We start from the raw sequence: 20,639 nt of genomic DNA, 5'->3' as shown, positions 1-20,639 counted from the left end.
AACAGTTCCTGTTGAATACCCAGAATCCTGGGCATCCCAACAGACATGTGAGCCTAGGGGCTTAAGGAGTCATCTCCGTAAGCATTATGTGGAAATACGGCACCTGAGAACTCAGCCGTGTGAAGCAAAAAAAACCCAAGCAGGTCCTCAGTGAACTCCACAAACAGGCGTCGGACCTTTATGCCAGGAATTACCCGGTGAATCCAGTACTGAAAGAACAGTACCCAAAACTTGCGGAGGAAGAACGCATACTCCCCAGGGAAACGCGAGTCACTCTAGCTCAACTTCGTTCTGGATACTGTAACAGGCTATACTCTTACCTACCCAGAATCAACCCCGACATACAAAATGTATGGCCCGCTTGCAATGTGTCCCCACATGACACCAACCATCTCTTCAATTGTAATGTGGAAGGAACAAACGTCTCTAACACCCCTTTCATTATGGTCCACCCATGTTGAAACATCAAGTTTCCTTGGACTCCCGGTAGTGGATATTGATGACAATTTGTGATCGGTCGCAACTATTAGGTGGGGCGAAGCACTGCTACAACAACAACAAGTTCCTCGTGCAAGGGATAGTTTTACCAAACGAGGTACTCAGGTGTAGGCGTCAGTACGCGTTGCCCCATGGGAATGTGCGATTTAGAGTACCTCCACTACCTTCAACATTCCTCAATAGCGGCAGGATAGTGTTATCGAAAAGGAGCACCAAACATCCGCTATTGCTCGGATCTAACGGCGTTTTCAGTTCATACGGCTAAGTAACTAAATTGCGAGCACTGTTTTCCAGCATAAAATGCAAACGACTGCGACATGTACCCAGTTACAAGTGCATATGCGACCTTGTTGTTGTTGTTGTAGCGATAAGGTTGCTCCCCAAAAGCTTTGGGGAGTGTTATCGATGTGATGCCGGATACAGATCCGGTACGCTCCGGTACCACAGCACCATTAAGGTGCTAGCCCGACCGTCTCGGGAACTATTAATGTGGCCACATTAAACCTTCAGGCCATCCCCTCCCTCCACGCCCCCAAGTTCCAAGAGGAGCTTGGAGTCGCCAGAGCCTCGTTTGTTAGTGAAGCAGGATTCGCCGCGGATAGGTGAGGTTGACTATTGGGTTTAAAGAAGCTATATATTGCGCTGGCAACCTGAAGGGTTGTGCTACACAGCCCCTTGAATCTGGTATTTTAGTCGCCTCTTACGACAGGCGTACCTACCGCGGGTATATTCTGACCCCCTAAGCCGCTGGGGTGTATGCGACCTTGTCGTATCAATCGTCAGCATTTATTCATCCCCTCTCCGTCGGACTTGATTACCTTGGAGCTTAGCGTAACACATTACTTTGAAAGATCACAGAGAAAGTACATTTATATAAAGGGCCAAATCCGAAATAATTCGGTACAAGAGACTAAGTTAATTACGTAACCGGATCTCTGAACCTACAGTAGCTACATAAGATCGAATGGAAATGATTCACGTATAGTAAAATCTGTTGTGGCATTTGCCCTAGGAGCAGTATCTTAGAGCACTAAGGTTCAGTCAGGCGATGCCGATCTTGAAACCATAAACAAAGAGAAGCCGTAGCGATGTGTGGTGTTTTCATTTAAGTTTTTTACCTTCTCGGTATGTTATAGAGGTAGGTTACTGGTCAACTATACCGGAGGTTAACAGGCTCACTTACTGGGAAAAGTAAGAGCGAAAATACTTTGGATTAATTTTCTAATCCGTTCAGCAGTGGTTTAGTTGTACTTATCATGTCCCTTGGCATAAACCAATTAGGCCTCTTTAGCTTGTAGTAATAAATAAAAATAACTAACCCAGGAAAAGCTCAGTCACCATCTCCTAGGAAGTATATCTCGCAGAATTGATTATTATAAATTTTGTATCGCCCGGAACGCCAGCCTCTACTACTCCACTGCTAAGAATTAAGTCGCACTACCTTTTGAGAATTTTTTTATTTGATTGATTGCAAGAAATTTAGTTTCAAATTGCATTTCGAATACTTTCAACTGAGATTAAATTTAGCGCCATGCATTTATTTGCATTTTCCGTCGAGTTTGCATGACTTGGTCCACCTGAAATTGAAATCGTAGATCACGTTTGTGTTCCGTTAAAATATTTGCTATTCTTTTTCGCCAATCTCTTCTATGGGCACAATCGACTTCTGAACCTCTTCCTCAATATTGTCTACAATCATATCGAAATTATGTAACTTCTCCAATCTCGCACGAAACTTTCGATAATCTTCAAGCTCCCGGTCATTCAGTTTTATTAATTGTTTAGGTCGGAAACATAGTTCCGTATGCAACACCCTATATCCTTTGGCAATCACCGCTTTTGGCACCTCATCCATTTCGTTTGGCTTACATTTGAAATTAACCGCACCTGTCTCATAATCGATCATTTCAATAGTTTTAGCCTTACAGGCTGCCCCATCACGTGCTATTGAACACTCAAGATCACAAAAATTTAAAGATGTTTGATAAGAGATAATTGCTTCGATGTTGGCAATACTATAAAAATTATGAAGGACATGAACAAAATTTGCATTATTTCTTCGCATGAGTGCCATAAGTCTTGCCTTCAGCTCCATTGAACTGCCCGTACGCAGCGTACAAATGATAAATATCTTACGATTATAACGTATTTGAATTATTTGGCAGTAAGGCGAGTCGCGTGTTTCAGCATATCTATTAATAATGCTTTCAATTTTATCCATTGTTAGACCTTGCTCAGATACCCGTCGTATGGCCATTTTCAGTTTGCGATTTTTTCGTGGATCAGATGAATCACCTTCATAAACAGCAAGACGTAATTTGTGTGCCAGGCGATCTTGGAGTGGTGCTTGCGCAACGCGCTGCACCGCATGTCGAAATGTGGAAACATTGGATGTTATAGGTGTTACCTGGACTGGACTTTGAGGTGAATAACGGCTACTAGTGGATGGTGTTCCTGTGGACTTATTTGCATCCTTACTCACCGTTCGGAAGGAATGCATATTAGTAGGAATTTTGAATTCAGAGTAAAATTTATTTTATGCGCACATTCTTGACAATTGCGTATTATTTAATTTTATTCTTGTTTTTTAGGTTTTTCTGCTTTTAGATTGATTGTTTTGGCATATGAAATAACAAGCATATGTAGGCAAATCCCGAAAATTAGTTTGAAATAGACAGACCCCTAGGAAAGCGCACTTAGAATACTTGCTGTGATCGACTTCCCAATCAATTTCTGAACATGGAAAAGTGTAGACGGGTGTGCGATTATTGCATTCATCAAAGTTGGTAGGCAGCCAACGTTTGAACTTCAGATTTTTACCCGCTTATGTAAAAATAGGAGTAGACAAGTAAATAATTTTCTAACGTAAGAGAAATTGTAATTTACAGCTTAACAGTTTTACCTATTGCCAATACAAAACTGGATACTAAAGCCAGTGCTTTCCCGACCTATACAATTCCAAAATACAAAATCTTGTCCAAATATGACCACTACTTCAAAAAAAACTTTGTCGGCATTTAGCTTTGTCGGAATTTTGCTGTCTGTATTTTTGCCCGCCTTGTCGATATTTCTAAAACTTGTCTAGATTACGAAGAGCGCCGCATATATAAATCAAAAAAATGTTTTGTTCCAGTCTCACGCCTTCAGAAGGTAGTACTTAGATCAAAAATATCACATATAGATTTTGTTCTCGTTTAGGGTCTCACAGGGGTCAAAGTTAACATTGCTCTAGAGGGAATCAAAAAACTTAAATTAAAACACCCAAAATCTATGAAGATATCACATATAAATTTTGGACCCAAGTTTTACAGTTAATGCCTGCTGTACAGGTATCAAAGGTCAGATTATACTATGAATAATCATCATATTAAAATCTGAACTTTTATCTTCGTACTTTGTACACACTAACCTTTACACAGCGCCTAGGAACATGAATCAACGCTATTTTGACTATATTCGAGAAAGGTTTAAGAGCAGGGACAATGTCAGCCTGGAAATTCAATAAAAATCCCTCTTTTTTGGTATAACGAGAGAATATAGAATGTCCCATAGAGTCTTAGGGAGAAAGTTGCTTTGAAGTTGTTTCCGTTATGCTGGTTATTTCATTTCATTTCATTTATTGATAAGTTACATTAGTACAATGAGATCTATGATCTCTTATAGTACAACAGTATAATATGGAACAGCAAAAATACAGATAATTCTTAAATCTAGGCAAGATCATAACACAAGAAAAAAAAACAACTACAGATATAGAAAAATAAAGCATGAAGTCAATAATCACAGATAAATTATTATTTAGATAGCGAAATTTGTGAACAAATCAACTAGAGAGTATTAACGTATTTTACCGGTAGTAAGCATATAAAACTGCCCTAAAGTTGCTTTTAGTAATACTACTGCGAATGGACATTGGTATCGAGGTCCAAGTACGAATGGTATTAACAAAGAATAGCCGCGAGGAGGTAAGGTAGTTATAGCTTGGTACAATTAGATCATGAGTCCAGGAGGACCTGGGAAAAATTAGCTTATCATAAAGATATCTAGGTTCCTTACATATAATAAGTCTGCAGAGAAAAAAACAATTGCTGGCCTTCAGATAGTCAGCTATATCACACCCTAGTAATCGTGTTCTCCAATTCGAAATATGGTCAAATTTGTCTAACCCGAACACATAGCGAGCTCAGCTTACTGTATACCAGTTCGGGATAGCATATAGCCGGCAAAATTAGCTGTATTGCAAGCTTTCTCCTAACATGGGGAGGAGTAAATGCCGCTGACGTTCGAAGGTTTCTTAATATATAGTATACTTTGCAGACAATAGAGTTTACATGATCATCGCATGTCAAGCTACTGTTGATCATAAAGCTAAGATTGGTCACTTTTGGCACCAGTTTTAGAACATTACTACCAATATATAAAGGAGGAATATTTGGGAAAGCTATAGCTTTTTTACATATCGGGAGGATGTAAGACTTATCACTATTAAGGCACATATAATTTCTCGTGGCCCAAGCCGAAATGGATGCTAAGTCATTATTGAACCTTTCACAAAGATGACTGGTACCCTCATACCTTCCAGATAGATATAATTGAATGTCATCAGCGTAAGCTTGCATATTGGTATGCAGACAGATATAGAAGATGTCATTAATGAAAAGACTAAACAATAAAGGACCTAGAATAGATCCTTGCGGATAGATCCAGTCAGTAGTGGTTTAAGGCTAGACAATTGTGATCCAATTTTGACACGTTGAGTTCTTCCCCCTAAATAGCTCCGCATAAGATGCGTTGCGTAAATACCAAAACCAAAATAATTAGTTAGCTTCATGCAGAGTAAGTCATGGTTTACCGAGCCGAAAGCTTTAGAAAAATCTAAGAGGCACAATAGAGTCAGTTGATTTTTGTCAAAAGGAATTATAATGTCATCCAGGATTTTTAATACGGCAGTAGAGCAGCCATGTTTGGCTCTAAAGCCTGACTGATGCGGGAACAGCAGTTCCAGTTTACCAATATGCTCATGTATTTGCTCAGACAACAACTTTTCGAACACTCTAGAAAGCGCAGGTAAGATGCTTATAGGCCGAAAGTCACCAGGACTACTTGCGAACTTGGTTTTTGCAAATGGCACGAGCGATCTTCCAAGCATCAGGAAAGCACGATGTAGTTATGCTATGATTTATGACGTGAGTGAGCGTTGGTAAAAAATATGGCACGAGCATTTTTACGAATTTTATGGGGATGCAGTCATCACCAATTGCATTCGATTTTATTTTACAGATACATTGCGCTACTGCTTTCAACTTCTGAGACGGCAGGCACAGAAGGTGAGAGACAGGATATGGAGGAGGTATTAACATGAATGGGGGTGACACGACTCACGAAGGCATCATTCAGGATGTCAGGGCTTAGGGTACAATCTGGACTATCCCTTACATGCACCCGGAGGTTTTTTAGGTTACGCCACAAGACATGGTTCGGGAGTGACGAGTCAAGCATCTTGCCGAAGTACTTGCACTTCTCACGCTTAATAAGGGCCGGCACTCATTTCGCGCGAGCTTGTAGGCTCGCCAGTTTACCTCAGTGCGGTACCTTTTGAAGCGAGAATGTATCTTATTCCGCCTTATTATCATTGCACGAACCGACACGTTGAACCAGGGACACGAAGAGGATCTGCCATGATATATACGCGTCGGTACATGAGTTCTATATAATCGCAAGATAGTTTCATTCAAAAAGGTAAGTTTTTCATGCACAGAGCTCAGTCGCCAACATACAGACCAGTCAATTCCTGCTATGTCTTCCAATAGATTGTCCGCATTGAGCGAGCGATAATCAGGCGCGGAGTATGTACTAGGCATTACATTATGTCGGTCAAAATTTAAGTCAAAGGCACAGAAAATTAGATCGCGGTCCGATACAAAAGACATCTGGTCAAAGTTCAAAACAATGGACTTGTCAGACACAATGAAATAGTCGAGAAGACTAGGACCACAATTAGGTCGATACCGGACACCTCATCTATCAAACGACGACAATACGAATCACTACATAACAGATTTACATTAAAATCACCACAAATCATAATATCATTATAGTCAACAGCTACAGACGACAACAATGTAAAATATTCACTGACATTACAACACTTATGTGGGTTACACACGCACGATAAAAGAACTTTGGACGATGAACTTGGCACTTCAACCAACAGATGCTCTATAGCGCTACCAGATAATCCTGGTACCAAGCAAGTTTTCAAATAGTTTTTTATATAAATAGCAACACCACTACCCTTCTTATTTTTTCGGTCGCTTCTATAAAGCTTATATCCCTTATTGTCAAATACGGCATCTTTAATATTGGATCTAAAGATGACATCAATGGAAGAAAACTCAAATATACCTCTTATGATATCATTTTTCTCACTATTTAAGCTGCGCGCGTTGAAGTTATTGCAAAGCAAATATGGGTGGTGTGAGTTGCTAAGAAACGGCTTATATCAACCAGGTGGATAAGGGTCAATTAATGATAATGATGGTTATTGAACAATAATATTCGATGTGAATTAAGCGGGGGTTGCCCTTATTGCTTTTAAATGTATGAAAACATTTATTTGAAGCAATTTATAATTTATTTAATAGCTTGGGAAAAATATAACGTTGTTTAAATTTTTCACAAATTATTAAATAATATTTGATCCTCTTCAAGTTTCTAATACTATAATTGTGTGATGTCAACACCAATTGCAGGAGTATAGCAGTAGTCTGACACCTAAATCTTCTTTACAAGTTTCTAGGGGTATTTATATTGACATTTTATTCAATATTGTGTTCAAAAAGGCGAAAACCCGAACGCACTTTTCCACTTCTGAATTAAGGCTCATGTTGTTATTGCACTATAAGAGCTAACACTAATTTAACTGCATCAATTTTCGAAAAGTCACATTCAGATAAGTATACAAATAACAATTTATTTCACTTACCGTATCGGCTGCCGTCAAATTGATACCTAACCCACCAGCGCGCGTAGATAGAAGAAAGACAAAAATATCTTCACGTGTTTGAAAATCAGCGACCATATCACGACGTGCCGAAATTTTACTTGAACCATCCAAACGCATATAACGATGCTTACGATGCCACATATATTCCTAGTAATTATGGAAATGATGAAAATTTAGATGTTACTCATATAAAACTACTGCATTACTACTCACCTCCAACAAATCTATCATTTTCGTCATTTGTGAATAGATCAACACACGATGACCTTGTGCCTTAAGACGGGTTAACAAACTATCCAATACAGCTAATTTTCCAGCATCAGAAACAAGTGTCTGCTTATCGGGTACAACAATCGAAAACCAGCCATAACGCGGACGACATATATCCAAAGCGGTATTTACGAGCTTCAAACCGGTTGCATTTTCACATTGAATATGACGGATTTGATCCCAAGCAGCAGCACGACTTTCACAACTACAAGATAAATCAAAGAGATATCTTTCACCCACTTGGACAAGTTTAAACAACTATACAATACTCACTATAGAGTCCGTTTAACAGCCTGTACACGTTGACCAAGTCCATAGAGGAAACGTGGCATTTCAAGAGGTTCACAGTGGTACTCGGTTGGCGTGCGTGGTATATGTGGAAATTCGGGTATTAACTTTATATTTACTGCTATGTCATCTTTGTGTTTCGATGTTGACTTTGATGTTGATTTGCTGCCCGTTGGTGTTATACTCATTTGTGTGGCATCCTCGCTTGTATCTAAATCTAATTCCGTTTTAATTGTAATGGTCTCGCTAAATGAGGACAATTCAAGGTCCGACCTTTTCGTTGCATCATAGTGCTTGGTACGTATAACACGATGTTCTATTGTTTCTTGAGTATTAACGGTTTTGTAATTTCCAAAAGCATAAATACTGCTTTGTTGGCTAGTCTGTTTGTAAGCAAAAATTTTAAATTACGAGTTATATTGTGGCACCGTAATCGAGCTAAAGTTATGACATTTTTGAGGTAGATATAACAAAGGTTTTTTGTGGAAATTCAGGCAAATTCAAACTTGACATTTATCTTTTCAATATTCACCCCTTCCGCCCATTGAGGCTGAAGACGTTCTAATTTTTTATTGAATCTAGTATATAAAATCAGTTTCAATCACTCACCATGCCAGTAAAGAGAAATCTGCGTAACACACTGTGCCCTGACATAAAATCACGCTGTAGGGGATGATCTAGCATCATCTCTAGTAATTGAAAACGTGTGGATTTATAATCTGACCACCACTGACGACGATATGCTATTAGAGCATATTCCAAAATTTTGCGACGATAGAGCAAAATACTGAAGTAAGAAACGAAATTAGCACAATTTTAGGTATGAGTAATACACAATCATCAGGTGCTTACCAATTGATCAAACCATTTATAGTAATATCCTCCATATCCTTGGGCGACAAATCGCACAGACGCGTAAAACTAAAGCAATTGTCATTGCTGGCATTCAAATCTACGTAGCGTGCATATTTTACACTTCTTTTAGGAGATTCGCTGAAGCTTGGTTCGCGAAATAGAGTTTGTTGAATATATGCGGCTTTGAAGATGGAGAATCTGAAAGAGTAAAACAATATATTTTGGATATGCAAAAATATCTAAACATATCCACCTGTTATACAATAAATGGCGCTTGCTCGGTAATGCCTTATGCAGTAAACACTCATCATAAACCAAGCGTGGCACCACATACTCCTCACAACGCATAGCAAATGGACTCTTGGCGTCACGTCGTTCGAAAAGCTCTGGATGATTGCAAACCTTTCGAAACTGCATAACTAAATTCATTAGATTTGATGTAAAATTCTTATCAAAATGATGCCCATCACCAGAGGTACCAGCTCCACCGCCCGTCAAATGTAACAAATCCTCAATACGTATTTTCTTCTTTAACGCCATATAAAGCAATTTTTGTCGTATAGTCAACGGGCAATATACCATAATCTCAATTTTATCGGACAACTCATTTTCCACATCTTTCTTAATGCGTCTTAACATAAATGGTTTAAGTATCATATGTAGGCGTGATATTTGTTTCTCATCAATTCCAGTCTTATTCTCCGCATGTGATTCAATATCTTTTGAGAACCATTCATTAAATTCATCATGCGAATCGAATAGTGTAGGCATGATAAAATGTAACAGTGCCCATAATTCAGCCATACTATTTTGTATGGGGGTACCACTGAGTAGCAAACGATTTCGACAATTAAAACCAAGAAGGAGTTTCCAGCGCATTGATGAAGCACTCTTGATGGCTTGTGCTTCATCTAAAATCATATATTGCCACTTGATACGATTGAAATATTTGTAATCAGATACAATTAGTTGATACGATGTGATCACAACATGAAAGCTAGCTTCACGTGTATGCAAATCTTTTTGTTCCCAAAATTGGCGTAGAATTTTACGTTCATTTGGTGAGCCCCAATAGGGTACAACATTGAAATCTGGCACAAATCGTTGCATCTCTTGTTGCCAATTGTGTAGCGTTGAGGCAGGTGATATAACGAGAAACGGACCCCATACTCCATACTTTTCGGCTACGTGACAGAGAAATGCAATCGATTGTACAGTTTTGCCAAGACCCATCTCGTCGGCAAGTATGCCACTGATTCCTTGGTCATACAAATTTGCGAGCCAAGTAACACCTAAAGGAGATAATGTTATGTGTTTAGTTTTTCCGGTTTTTGCTCACCGTTATGTATTTATGTATGTATTTAGTTTTTAGTCAAATTATAAAAATTGTATGGTAGCTGTGGTGGCCACCGCACTTTCTATTTGATACTTGGAGTCGATTTACCCTATTTATAAAGCAAGGAATGAAATTCGGTTAAGACATTGATACTTATTCCGATCAACAATTTCATTGCTGTTATTGTTGTGACGAGGATTTAGGAAAGTATAACCAATGTCGGCCCCTTTGCCGAATAGCAGCGAAAACTCGTATCCGTCGAAGGTGCGGTTTATTCAACGTTGCTTACCTATTCACCAAATCTCCAGTGAAGGGAAGTATCAGATTGATAGAGAGCGGCAAACGGTGTCATATCTACACATCACTATCGAATTAGACATTTTTACTCAACGCTGAGGTGCTGCTCATCATCTTTAATAATAACAATTTGGAAAGAAATACCCCTACGGGATTCGAGGACCAGAAGGTCGCATGTGGTCATAAAGAATCGTTCCCGAGATGGTCGGGCTTGGTACCGGAACGTACCGGATCTGCTTCCGGCGAAGGACCATCAACATCGATAACACTCCCCAAGACCTTCGGGGAGTGTTATTATCGCTACAACAACAACGGGATTCGAGCCATGTTTTCCTACCAGTGGCGTGACATTTTTAATTTTTCCTACAAAATGCCTGGACGCCTACATCTCCGAACGGCTTATGTTTGGCTTGGTAAAATTTTGACGAGAAAGGAACTCCGAGGGTTTCCAAGGTACTGCCAAAGGTCGTGCAAGTGCTGGTTAAGTATATATATTTTTTGTTTGTTGCCTCGTTACTTGATTCCGGAAAGCTCGGCGCATTTCATTTCATTTATTAGGTATTTTCCTTATATCTATGTATGTATGTACATATTAAAATAACATCGTAAAAGCAAACAATTTAGACTTATATATATGGGATATATGTACAAGTAGATATAGGAAAAGTTAAGACATTTTTATGCCAATTCAGCATAGTGACAAATGTCAATTATAGCAAATATAAAAAATACAGTGGGGTGAAGTGTTAAATAAAGTGATTAAATTATAAATGGTTGTTTAATTTAATTATAGTATATAAAAAGATTCAGCTAAAATTCCAACAAACCCATGGGTAAATGAAAGGAAAAGCAATTAAAATTATGAAGTATTTGTTTCTATAAACGGTTTATGTAGCTGGCTGAAGCAAAACTTCGATTTCATTGTGTGCGAGGCCTAAGAGGAAGGACTGTAAATTGCCGAAGATTCCGTAAAGTACGTATTTCGGTGGGAAGTATGTTGAAGAGTTTTCGTGAAACAATTGTGAAAAACTTGCTTGAATGTGTGGTTCTGGTCGAAGGTACAATGACTCTAGTTTGTGAGTTTGTCCTCAGGTTATATGTTTCCGACCTCATACTTTGCAGATAGCCACATCTAATAAAAAAAAGTTTTTAAAACTTTGAAATAATACAGGTCCTTGACTGGGAGAATCCCTAGACTTCTAAAAAGTTCTCTCGATGGATGCAGCCGGTTAACATTAGATATTTTTCGAACAGCATACTTTTGCAATACTAGTAACGGCTGGGTTTTGTTAAGGGTGGCGCCACCCCAGCAGCTGATTCCGTATTTTAATTTAGAATGAAAGACCGCATAATAAACTATTTTGAGAAGATTGTTGGAACCGGAAGTTCTGAGATGATAAAGACAACGCAAAGAGAATTGAAGATATTTTTTTAGACGGGATATATGGTTACCCCAGCTCATATTCGTATCAACCGTTACACCTAGATACTGAAATTCATCAACATAGTCTATCGTGAAGCAGTACTTACTACAGGCCACAAGCGAGGCGAAGGTACCGGACTGAAAAACTTGGCACATATTGTCATGTAAAGCAAATCGCTCGCAAATCGCAGAATGAAAAACAATACTTACATCCGGTGGTTTTTTTATATTTAGACTAAAACTCATGAGTTTGGTCTTATTGCTAGCGACGAGCTTATGTTTTGCAAACCAAGTTCTCAGTAGATGTACATCATGGTTTATACTACTTATCAAATCAAAGGTGTTAGGAGAACTATAGGCCATCGCAAGATCATCTGCGAATGCAGTGACTTCCCCCAAGAAGGGCATATCAAAAATTGAATTAACATAAATTAAAAATAAGACGGGACCGAGCACGGAGCCTTGCGGAACCCCTCTCGTGATTGGATTAGTCTTCCCCAGCTTTCCGCAAACTCTGACGCATTGTACCCTTTCAGAAAGGTATGATTGAAGCCACTTATGTACAAATCCTCGAAAACCGGCATCGTACAATTTATTTATTAAAATAGCATGATCTACCGTGTCAAAAGCTTTGGTTATGTCTACGAAAAGACCAGCGCAATTTTTTTTATTGTCCAACTCTTGATAAATAAAAGAGCAGAATTCTAGTAGAGCATCTTCAGTAGAGCGGTTTGCTCTAAAACCAAACTGCCTTGGACTAAAAAAGCTTCTGCTTTCTAGAAACTGCATAATTCGATTTTTAAGAGCTTTTTCAAAGACCTTAGATATAGAGGATAGAAGTGAAATAGGGTATAATAATTGCACATTTCAAGGCATCGGGGAAAATTCCTGTAAAAACACTAGTATTAAATAGATGCTTTAGTACGTCCAGCATATTAAGGGCTATGTTTTTAAGAAGTTTATTTGAAATACCGTCGTATCCACTAGAGCCAGAGTTGCTTAGACTTTTTATTATTGCAAGGAGCTCAGTGCCTGTGAAGGGTTCAAACATAAAACTGCACCTAGAAATAGATGCGTCACCACTGGACATGATGCAGTTGCAGGAAGAAGTATTGCATTGACCAACAGACACAAAAAAATCATTAAAAATATCAGCAACAACAGAGGGGTCGTCAATCATATTACCACAATTATTCAGAGCAATAACCCGTTCACTACTAGAGCTATTTCGGTTGATAATGCTATTTACAACTTCCCATTCTTTTTTAGTGTTCCCATGGCAGCTCAATAGTCTACTCCGGAAATAAGTATCTCGGTGTGATTTTATGTCTTTATTTAATTTTTCGCACAACTTTTTGTAACGAGATCGAAGCGCAAGATTTCTTGGATGCTTTCTACACTTAACACCTAACTTATTTTTCAATTTAATACTTTTTAAAAGGGCAGAATGCATCCAGGGTTTAAGCTTGGTTTTGGATTTACGTCGAGCACAAGTGAAACTAGAGAATTCTATGTGACCATGCAATATATTTATAAACAGAGAGTATGCTTTTGAAATATCTTTCTCAGCGTAGACAACGACCCAATCCTCATAAAGCAGCTTTTCATTAAGCATGGAATAGTTTATCATATTCGTTTTTGTATTGCTCGTTAAATCTTTCTTTTTCATATGGAACTCAAGTTTGACACCAGTCATACTGTGATCTGTAATACCTAGTTCCAAATTAATACCAGTGCACGCACACAAGCTGCTAAGACGGCAAAAAATATGATCCAGACAAGTGCCAGAACAGTTCCTTGTCGGCTCATTTAAGTACGATGTAAAACCGTGACTGGCCAATAGTGCTAGGTAGCTTTCAGATACCGCATTCAACTGCATTATATCTTTGTTCAATTCACCTAATATAACTACATCCCTCTCTTTTAAACCATTTAAAAAATCTGAGAACTCTTCCAGAAAGGCCTGACTAGTTTCAGAATGTAACCTATATACACATATTAAGGCTAAAGTTTTTTCACCATTTTTTAGCAAAACTTTCAAAATATCAGCACTTTGCACGTTGTATTTAGCAATAGTACAATCAAACGTGTTTCGCACAAAAGCTCCCACACCTCCAGCAGAATAATCGTCATTATTAGTTGCAAAAAAGTTATAATTAGGAATATCATAAAAGCTATTCTCATGAGAATATATCCATATCTCCGACACAACTATTATGTCTGGGTAGACTGGAAACGATTCTGCATTACACATTAGAGAATCGAAGTTTTGCCGCAGACTACGTATGTTTTGATGCAATATATAAATACAATTTTCAATATAAGAAAGCTGGTTAACATTATTTAAAGGGCTGTTATTGATAGGGTTGTCGATGTAGAGATCATTGAAATTCATTATAAGTTAAAGAACTCAAAACAAAATAATAAAAACGATAAAAATATAAAGTTAGTCTGGAATACCAGACAGATCATCAAACGATCGTACAACAACAACTGCATCATTATCAGCTTTTCTCAACATAAACTTAGTATTACTAAACCACGCATATTTATATTTTTTTTCTTTTTAATTTTATTAACAGCATTATACAGAGCTTCTGTTAGAGGGTGTGAGGCTGTTATTAATATATATCTTGTGCTTACTGCTGGCGCCCGTAAAAATCTCGGTTGTTAGTTTCTTTTTCGCCACTTTTTTTGCACTCATTACTTTTTTCTTAAACTCAAGCGAAGAGAATCGCAAACAAAGAATTTTGCGCGGTGAAGAGGAAGAGTCATTGTATTGCTTGATGTAACTTCTCTCAATTTGACCAGGCGACACAGAAACACCCAAAGCGTTTACAATTATTTTTCCAATGCACTCGTCTATTTTGTCGGTGGCTATGTTAGGAATCCCAACAATTTCAACGTCTCTCTCCAGTCGCTTCTGCTCACTCCAATTTACTTGACGTTCCAGCTTTGCGACTTTTTTCTTTCAGCGCGATATTCTCCCTTTCAGTCTATTGATTGTCTCCAAAAAATCAATGTTTATTGCTTTGAGACTCATTATCTCGTTATACAAGAGTTCAAGTGTTATGTTTTTATCACTTTTCTTTTTTTGCCGTAGTGCCGCTAATTGGCATTTGGTTTGTTGTGTTATTGGAATTTTGTGTGGTATTTTGTTGTAGCTGCTCAGCTGAAAAACTGGTTTTAGTTAGTTGTTTCAAAGAGTTTCGGCGCTCAGACGAGCACTTGTTGCAGCGATATTTCACATTCTGTGTCTTCATGAACTCTATTTCCGCGGCGTTCATTTGACACACAGGCCATGGAAATAACTATTGCAATCTCTGCATTTAATTTTTGTTAAATCAAAGCGATCAACCTTTTCTCTGCACACTACACAGTTCATTCTTTAAATAGTTAAAATTTTGTGGAGATGTGTATGAAACACTTAAAAGCAATATTTTATTAATCCTTGTAGCAAACAAGAGATTTTCAGTCGTGTATACTAAGCGCGCACCCCACAGCACAAAGCAAAACACGTCCGTTCACGACGATAATCGAACACTTAGCTGATTACATATATTCCACGGCGGCTGTCTGTTTATGCTGGACACTGCCAATAAAATGAAGGCGGTTGCTTGCACAGCGTTTGAAATCAGCTAAAACCAAAGCATACCGATTATCTGAGAGTAAGAGCGTAGACCAAGTAAAAGGTACCACCGAACCATGAAGAAGCTCATAACTCCGTCAGATGGGGCCCTGCTCGACACCGTACAAATATTTTCAATATTCCAATGTATTTGCTTAATATCAAAAAGAAATAAAGACCAGCTATAAAATCAACTTGCGGAGCAGCATAGTACTTGGTAGATAATGCCCGTTATTTCTTCCAAGAGACCCTATAGCACGGAACCCCACTTGAACCGCACTTGTGCTTAAAATATTGAAGCAGTGAGTATCAAAACATAAGAACTTATCATATAAATAAAACAGTTTTAAGCATACGGACGTGAAAACGAAGTAAAATTACCTTTAATCTGATACGTCTTCAGAGTGCCCTTGAACATTTTTGGTTGAGGTACATCTGCTTTAGCTGGCGCTATAAACGAAGGCATCACCATAGCTGCATCCTCCACCTGCTGCTCTTCCTCTTCTATTTCTTCCTTCTTTATTTCCGCAAACTCATAGGTATCTGTTTCAACATTTTCTTGTTTCACGCTCGCTACGACATCAAAACGTTGCGTCTTATCACGATCTGCTGAGAATGCCAACTCTGCATTCTTTTGCGCCAAAGACTTATAATGTTCAGCATCATAATCATCATAAGCAGCTAGACGTGGATTAATCTCTTCGTCCAATTGATTCAAAATGCGCAATTGTTCCTCTTCCGTACCGTGTCCCAATTTTTTCGACATAAAATGTGCATAGAGCTCTGTTTGAGTTATAAGGAAATTTAATTTACGTTGTTGCCGTTTCGCTTCTATTATTTCTACATCCATTTTGCGTTGCTCTTCTGCTTCACGTTCCATACGTCGACGCGTATCACGCTCTACTCGCTCATAACGCTTCCAATAGCCCATCATTTCTCGTGTTAAGCGTTTAGCGCGCCATATCGTCTCCTTCATAACCTTTTGGGAGATAGTAGCGTGTTGTCGCACCACCTTTGAACACATTGTGGCTACACGTTTACAATTCTGTAATACTTCTTTGTGATTGTTAGCTTTGGCACGTTGACAACGACCAAGTTCTTTTTTAGCCATTAGCTGCCACACTCGTCGCCGTCGAGCAGCCATTACTTCAGGCGTTCGTGGTAGTTGACTCCTGCGACGACGTCCACGACCGCTGTGTGTTGGCACACCAGCACCGGATTGCAGTAATGATAGATTGGCATCTAAAGTGCTATCCATGTCATCTGTTATATCATCGTTATCATCATCATCATTAAAGGCTAAGGTATCTGCATAGGCATAGTTGTTCAATTCCGATGGGTGTATTTCACCGGGTTCAGGTTGTTCTAACAACTTGCTCTTACGTGGTTTTCGAACTTTTGGCTCTTTAGGCAACTTGGGTGGTTTTATGGGTTTTTCTTTCTTGGTGCGTCGCCTACGTTTACGTACGCCGACGATGGATTGTTGATGCTCTGGGAACATGTCATGAATGGAAAGCATACCAGCCCCATAGTAGGCATATTGGTTATTCTGTAAATGGATAAATGTAATATATTCTTTAAGCAAAACCTGCATTATATTTTTATTTCAAATATAATTATGACCTCTAGTAAGGTATTGTTACGAATATTAGCAAAACTAAGGGGTGCTGCGTTCTCTAAGCCGATGCTAAACAGTGATATCATGCACATCCATAGATCAATCATTATCTATCTACATAAACGAAACAATAATTGCGTATACACATATGTACCATGTACGTATACAAGCAGCGGAGAATCAATGCACAAACACATGCATATATGAGATACTCCTGAAAGTATGCAATGAGAGAAGCTATAAAATCGTGCAATTGTAGTTACAGCTGAGAAGTTTGAGAGCTGATGGCATCTAGTAGATTCTGGAAATGGAAGCGCCTAGAAGACGCGAACGTTGAAATCAGAGAGTATAAAAGGCAGCAAATGTAGAGGCGCTGGAATTCAGTTTGATTTGAGCTATCAAGCAGTTTCGATTAAGACGCTATCTAGCGAGCCATAGCAGTATTATTTTGAAAGACAGTTTCATTTAAGCTATCAGTTTGGTTATTAAGCCAGCTAGTTGAAAAGTATAAGTGTATTTGTGAAGTACTTTAATAAAGGCCATTTTCCATTATTCAATATTGGAGTTATTTATTCAACAGTTTAAGCGATACGAACTTAGCAAAAGGGCAAATAAGAGGATTTGCAAGTAAATTCGTTACAATTGGTGTCAGAAGAGGAATTGTTGAATAAATTCCAGAGGACAACAAGGACATGGCAAAGTTCAATGAATTGAAGATCCAGCAACTAAAGAAGGAGTTGGAGAGCCGTGGATTGAATACAAGCGGCATTAAACTCGAACTTCAGGCACGGCTACGAGAGGCAATGGAAGCAGAAGGAATTGATGTGAACGAGTATGTCTTTTATCCTGATGGGGACGAGACAACAACAAAAATTGAAGAGAAAAACGAAACATCGCAGACAGTTACGAGCACAGACTTGAACATGATTTTGGCTGCAATATCTGCTCAAACATCGACAATGTCATCTCAACTAGAAGAACAGAAAACGTATATGTCATCTCAACTAGAAGAACAGAAAACGTATATGTCATCACAGATGGAATCCCAAGAGACACGAATAACATCCAAGATGGAAACACAGATCGAAGAACAGAAGACATATATGGCATCCCAACTGGAAGAGCAGAAGACATATATGGCATCCCAACTGGAATCACAGGAGGCGCGTATTTCAGAAATGACGTCGCAAGTGTCATATCAACTGGAAGACCAAAAGACATATATGGCATCTCAATTGGAAGCGCAAGAGGCACGTATATCTGAAATGTCGGCAGAAATTTTGGAACAGGTATCATCAAAACTGGAAGCGCAGGATGCAAAAATGGCTCAATTTCAGACAGAAGTAGATGATTTAAAAGGTCGTATGGAGCAGTTACAACTAAATCGCCCAGATGTTTCAGCAAGCAATCCAAAGGTAAAAACACCATCCTTTGACGGTTCTGTTCCATTCCAGGTGTTTAAGATTCAGTTTGAGAAGACCGCAGCAGTGAAAAACTGGAGTGCTGAAGATAAAGTTGCTGCACTATTATTTGAAAGGATCTGCTGCTGAAATCCTACAGACTATTCCCGAGGGAGAGCGGAACAACTACGAAACATTGATGAGCGCTCTAGAGAGGCTATACGGAAGCGAACACAGGAAGCAGATACACCAAATGGAGTTGCAAAACCGCTACCAAAAGGCTAACTTTGCAGGAGTTTGCGTCAGATGTCGAAAGGCTTGCACATTTGGCGAATGCCGACGCACCCGTGGAATACACCGAAAGGGTAAAAATTCAGAGCTTTATAAATGGCATACGGGACGTCGAAACGAAGCGAGCCACATACGCAAACCCAAAGCCAACATTTGCAGAAACGGTATCACATGCATTGACTCAGGAAACTGCCTCACTGTTGAGTAAACCAGCATACAAAGCTCATCGGGTGGAAGAGGAAATACCAGATTGGCTAGACACAATTTTGGAAGCACTGAAGGTATCACAACAGAAGAATGCCGGAGTTATTAAATGTTTCAAGTGCGGCAACCCAGGGCATATTGCACGACATTGCAGCACCGGTCCCAATAGCTCCAACAATGTGGGTGGCCATAAACGCAGAGCTGAAGGAGATGAGCAAATCTCCAAGTCCACTCGATCGTTAAACTAAAGCGAGTCAGCCGCAAGGGACGACAGCTGGCTCCCTCAATTGAATGCCCCATAATCTCTATCTCAACAATTGGAAGAAGGTCAAGCAATCTTACTGTTGGAGGACATGTGGATGGAAAGGAACGTTTACTGACTGTAGATACGGGTGCATCCCATTCCATTATTCGAGCGGATTTAGTCAACAAGAAGATAAGACCATTGCAAGGAGCAAGATTGCGTACAGCCACTGAAGAAGACAGCACGATTCTAGAAGTAGCATGTGAAGTCGCAATTGGGAACGTCACGGTAGTACACAATTTTATAGTGGCAGAGATTGTTGATGAAAACATAATTGGAGTGGACTTCTTAATCGACCAGGGATCGACATGCAAAGCAAGACGATGCGATATGAGAACATGGATGTACCACTTAATTTCGGCTACGAGAGAGGCTACAGCAGTAAACGAGTGCTGGTGGAAGAGAGTCAGCAAATACCACCAAAATCCGAAGCAGTCATCTAGGCAAAGGTTGATGGAGATTGTGGGACAAACAAATTGTGGGCTGTCGAAGCAGCAAACAAATCAGCACCGAACATACTTGTAAAAAAAACCCTGGCTATGACAAAATAAGATGGACGTATTCCGGTAAGAGTACTCAACGAGCTCAAGTCACCACTCAAACTGACCAAAGGAGCTATTTTGGGAAGATGCCAAGAGGCTGAAATAGTTATTAACTGTGAACAGCTCCAGGAACACGTTTCAGCTAGTAATACTGATCTTTCAAATGACATCACGGCATGGACGGAGGGGCTAGAGGAAGATTATCAGAGTAAGGCAAAGCAACTGCTCCTAAAGTAGGCAAACATATTTGACCAGGATGGTTCCAAACCAGGCCGCACCAATGTTGTGAAACATCAAATTGACACTGGAGACGCGAGGCCGATACGTCAAGCTCCACGTAGTGTTCCACTGGCGAAGCGGGAAGTTGTGAGTCAAATTATACAAGAAATGAGCGACAGCGGCGTCATCGAACCATCAGCTAGTCCCTGGAGCTCACCGGTAGTACTTGTGAAGAAGATGGATGGAAAAATTAGGTTTTGCGTGGACTACCGGAAGTTGAATGACGTTACGAAAAAGGATAGCTACCCATTGCCAAGAATTGACGATACTCTGGACTCGCTCTCTGGTACGAAATGGTTTTCCACACTGGACTTGAAAAGCGGCTACTGGCAAGTGGAGGTGAAGGAGGGAGACAAAGAGAAAACAACCTTCAGCGTCGGAGATGGTCTTTGGCAATTTA

At 39.4% G+C, this 20,639-nt stretch overlaps 2 protein-coding genes across 2 annotated transcripts in view; both read right to left on the bottom strand.

The window, feature by feature from the left end:
• Positions 1-20,639, bottom strand: part of Ino80 (chromatin-remodeling ATPase INO80) — a 380,523-nt gene that overhangs the window by 349,365 nt on the left and 10,519 nt on the right. The window contains exons 4-10 of the mRNA XM_067758294.1: positions 15,983-17,150; positions 9,171-10,209; positions 8,915-9,115; positions 8,672-8,849; positions 8,048-8,445; positions 7,718-7,979; positions 7,484-7,651 (exon numbers count right to left, since the gene is read on the bottom strand). Coding sequence (XP_067614395.1) covers positions 7,484-7,651; positions 7,718-7,979; positions 8,048-8,445; positions 8,672-8,849; positions 8,915-9,115; positions 9,171-10,209; positions 15,983-17,150 — 3,414 coding nt within the window. The remainder of the gene's footprint in view (positions 1-7,483; positions 7,652-7,717; positions 7,980-8,047; positions 8,446-8,671; positions 8,850-8,914; positions 9,116-9,170; positions 10,210-15,982; positions 17,151-20,639) is intronic.
• On the bottom strand, positions 2,016-2,998 carry LOC137235115 (probable transcriptional regulatory protein TTE1135). The gene has a single exon (XM_067758298.1). It carries the CDS (start codon positions 2,996-2,998, stop codon positions 2,123-2,125), a length of 876 nt encoding a protein of 291 aa, XP_067614399.1. The 3' UTR covers positions 2,016-2,122.

This window comes from Eurosta solidaginis, chromosome 1 (assembly GCF_040869045.1).
Source record: "Eurosta solidaginis isolate ZX-2024a chromosome 1, ASM4086904v1, whole genome shotgun sequence".
Classification (NCBI taxonomy): Eukaryota; Metazoa; Arthropoda; class Insecta; order Diptera; family Tephritidae; genus Eurosta; species Eurosta solidaginis.
This window is presented reverse-complemented; position numbering and strand designations above follow the sequence as displayed.

Coding starts and splice junctions, on each gene's coding strand:
- LOC137235115 (XM_067758298.1), bottom strand. CDS start 2,998: ATGCATTCCTTCCGAACGGTGAGTAAGGATGCAAATAAGTCCACAGGA.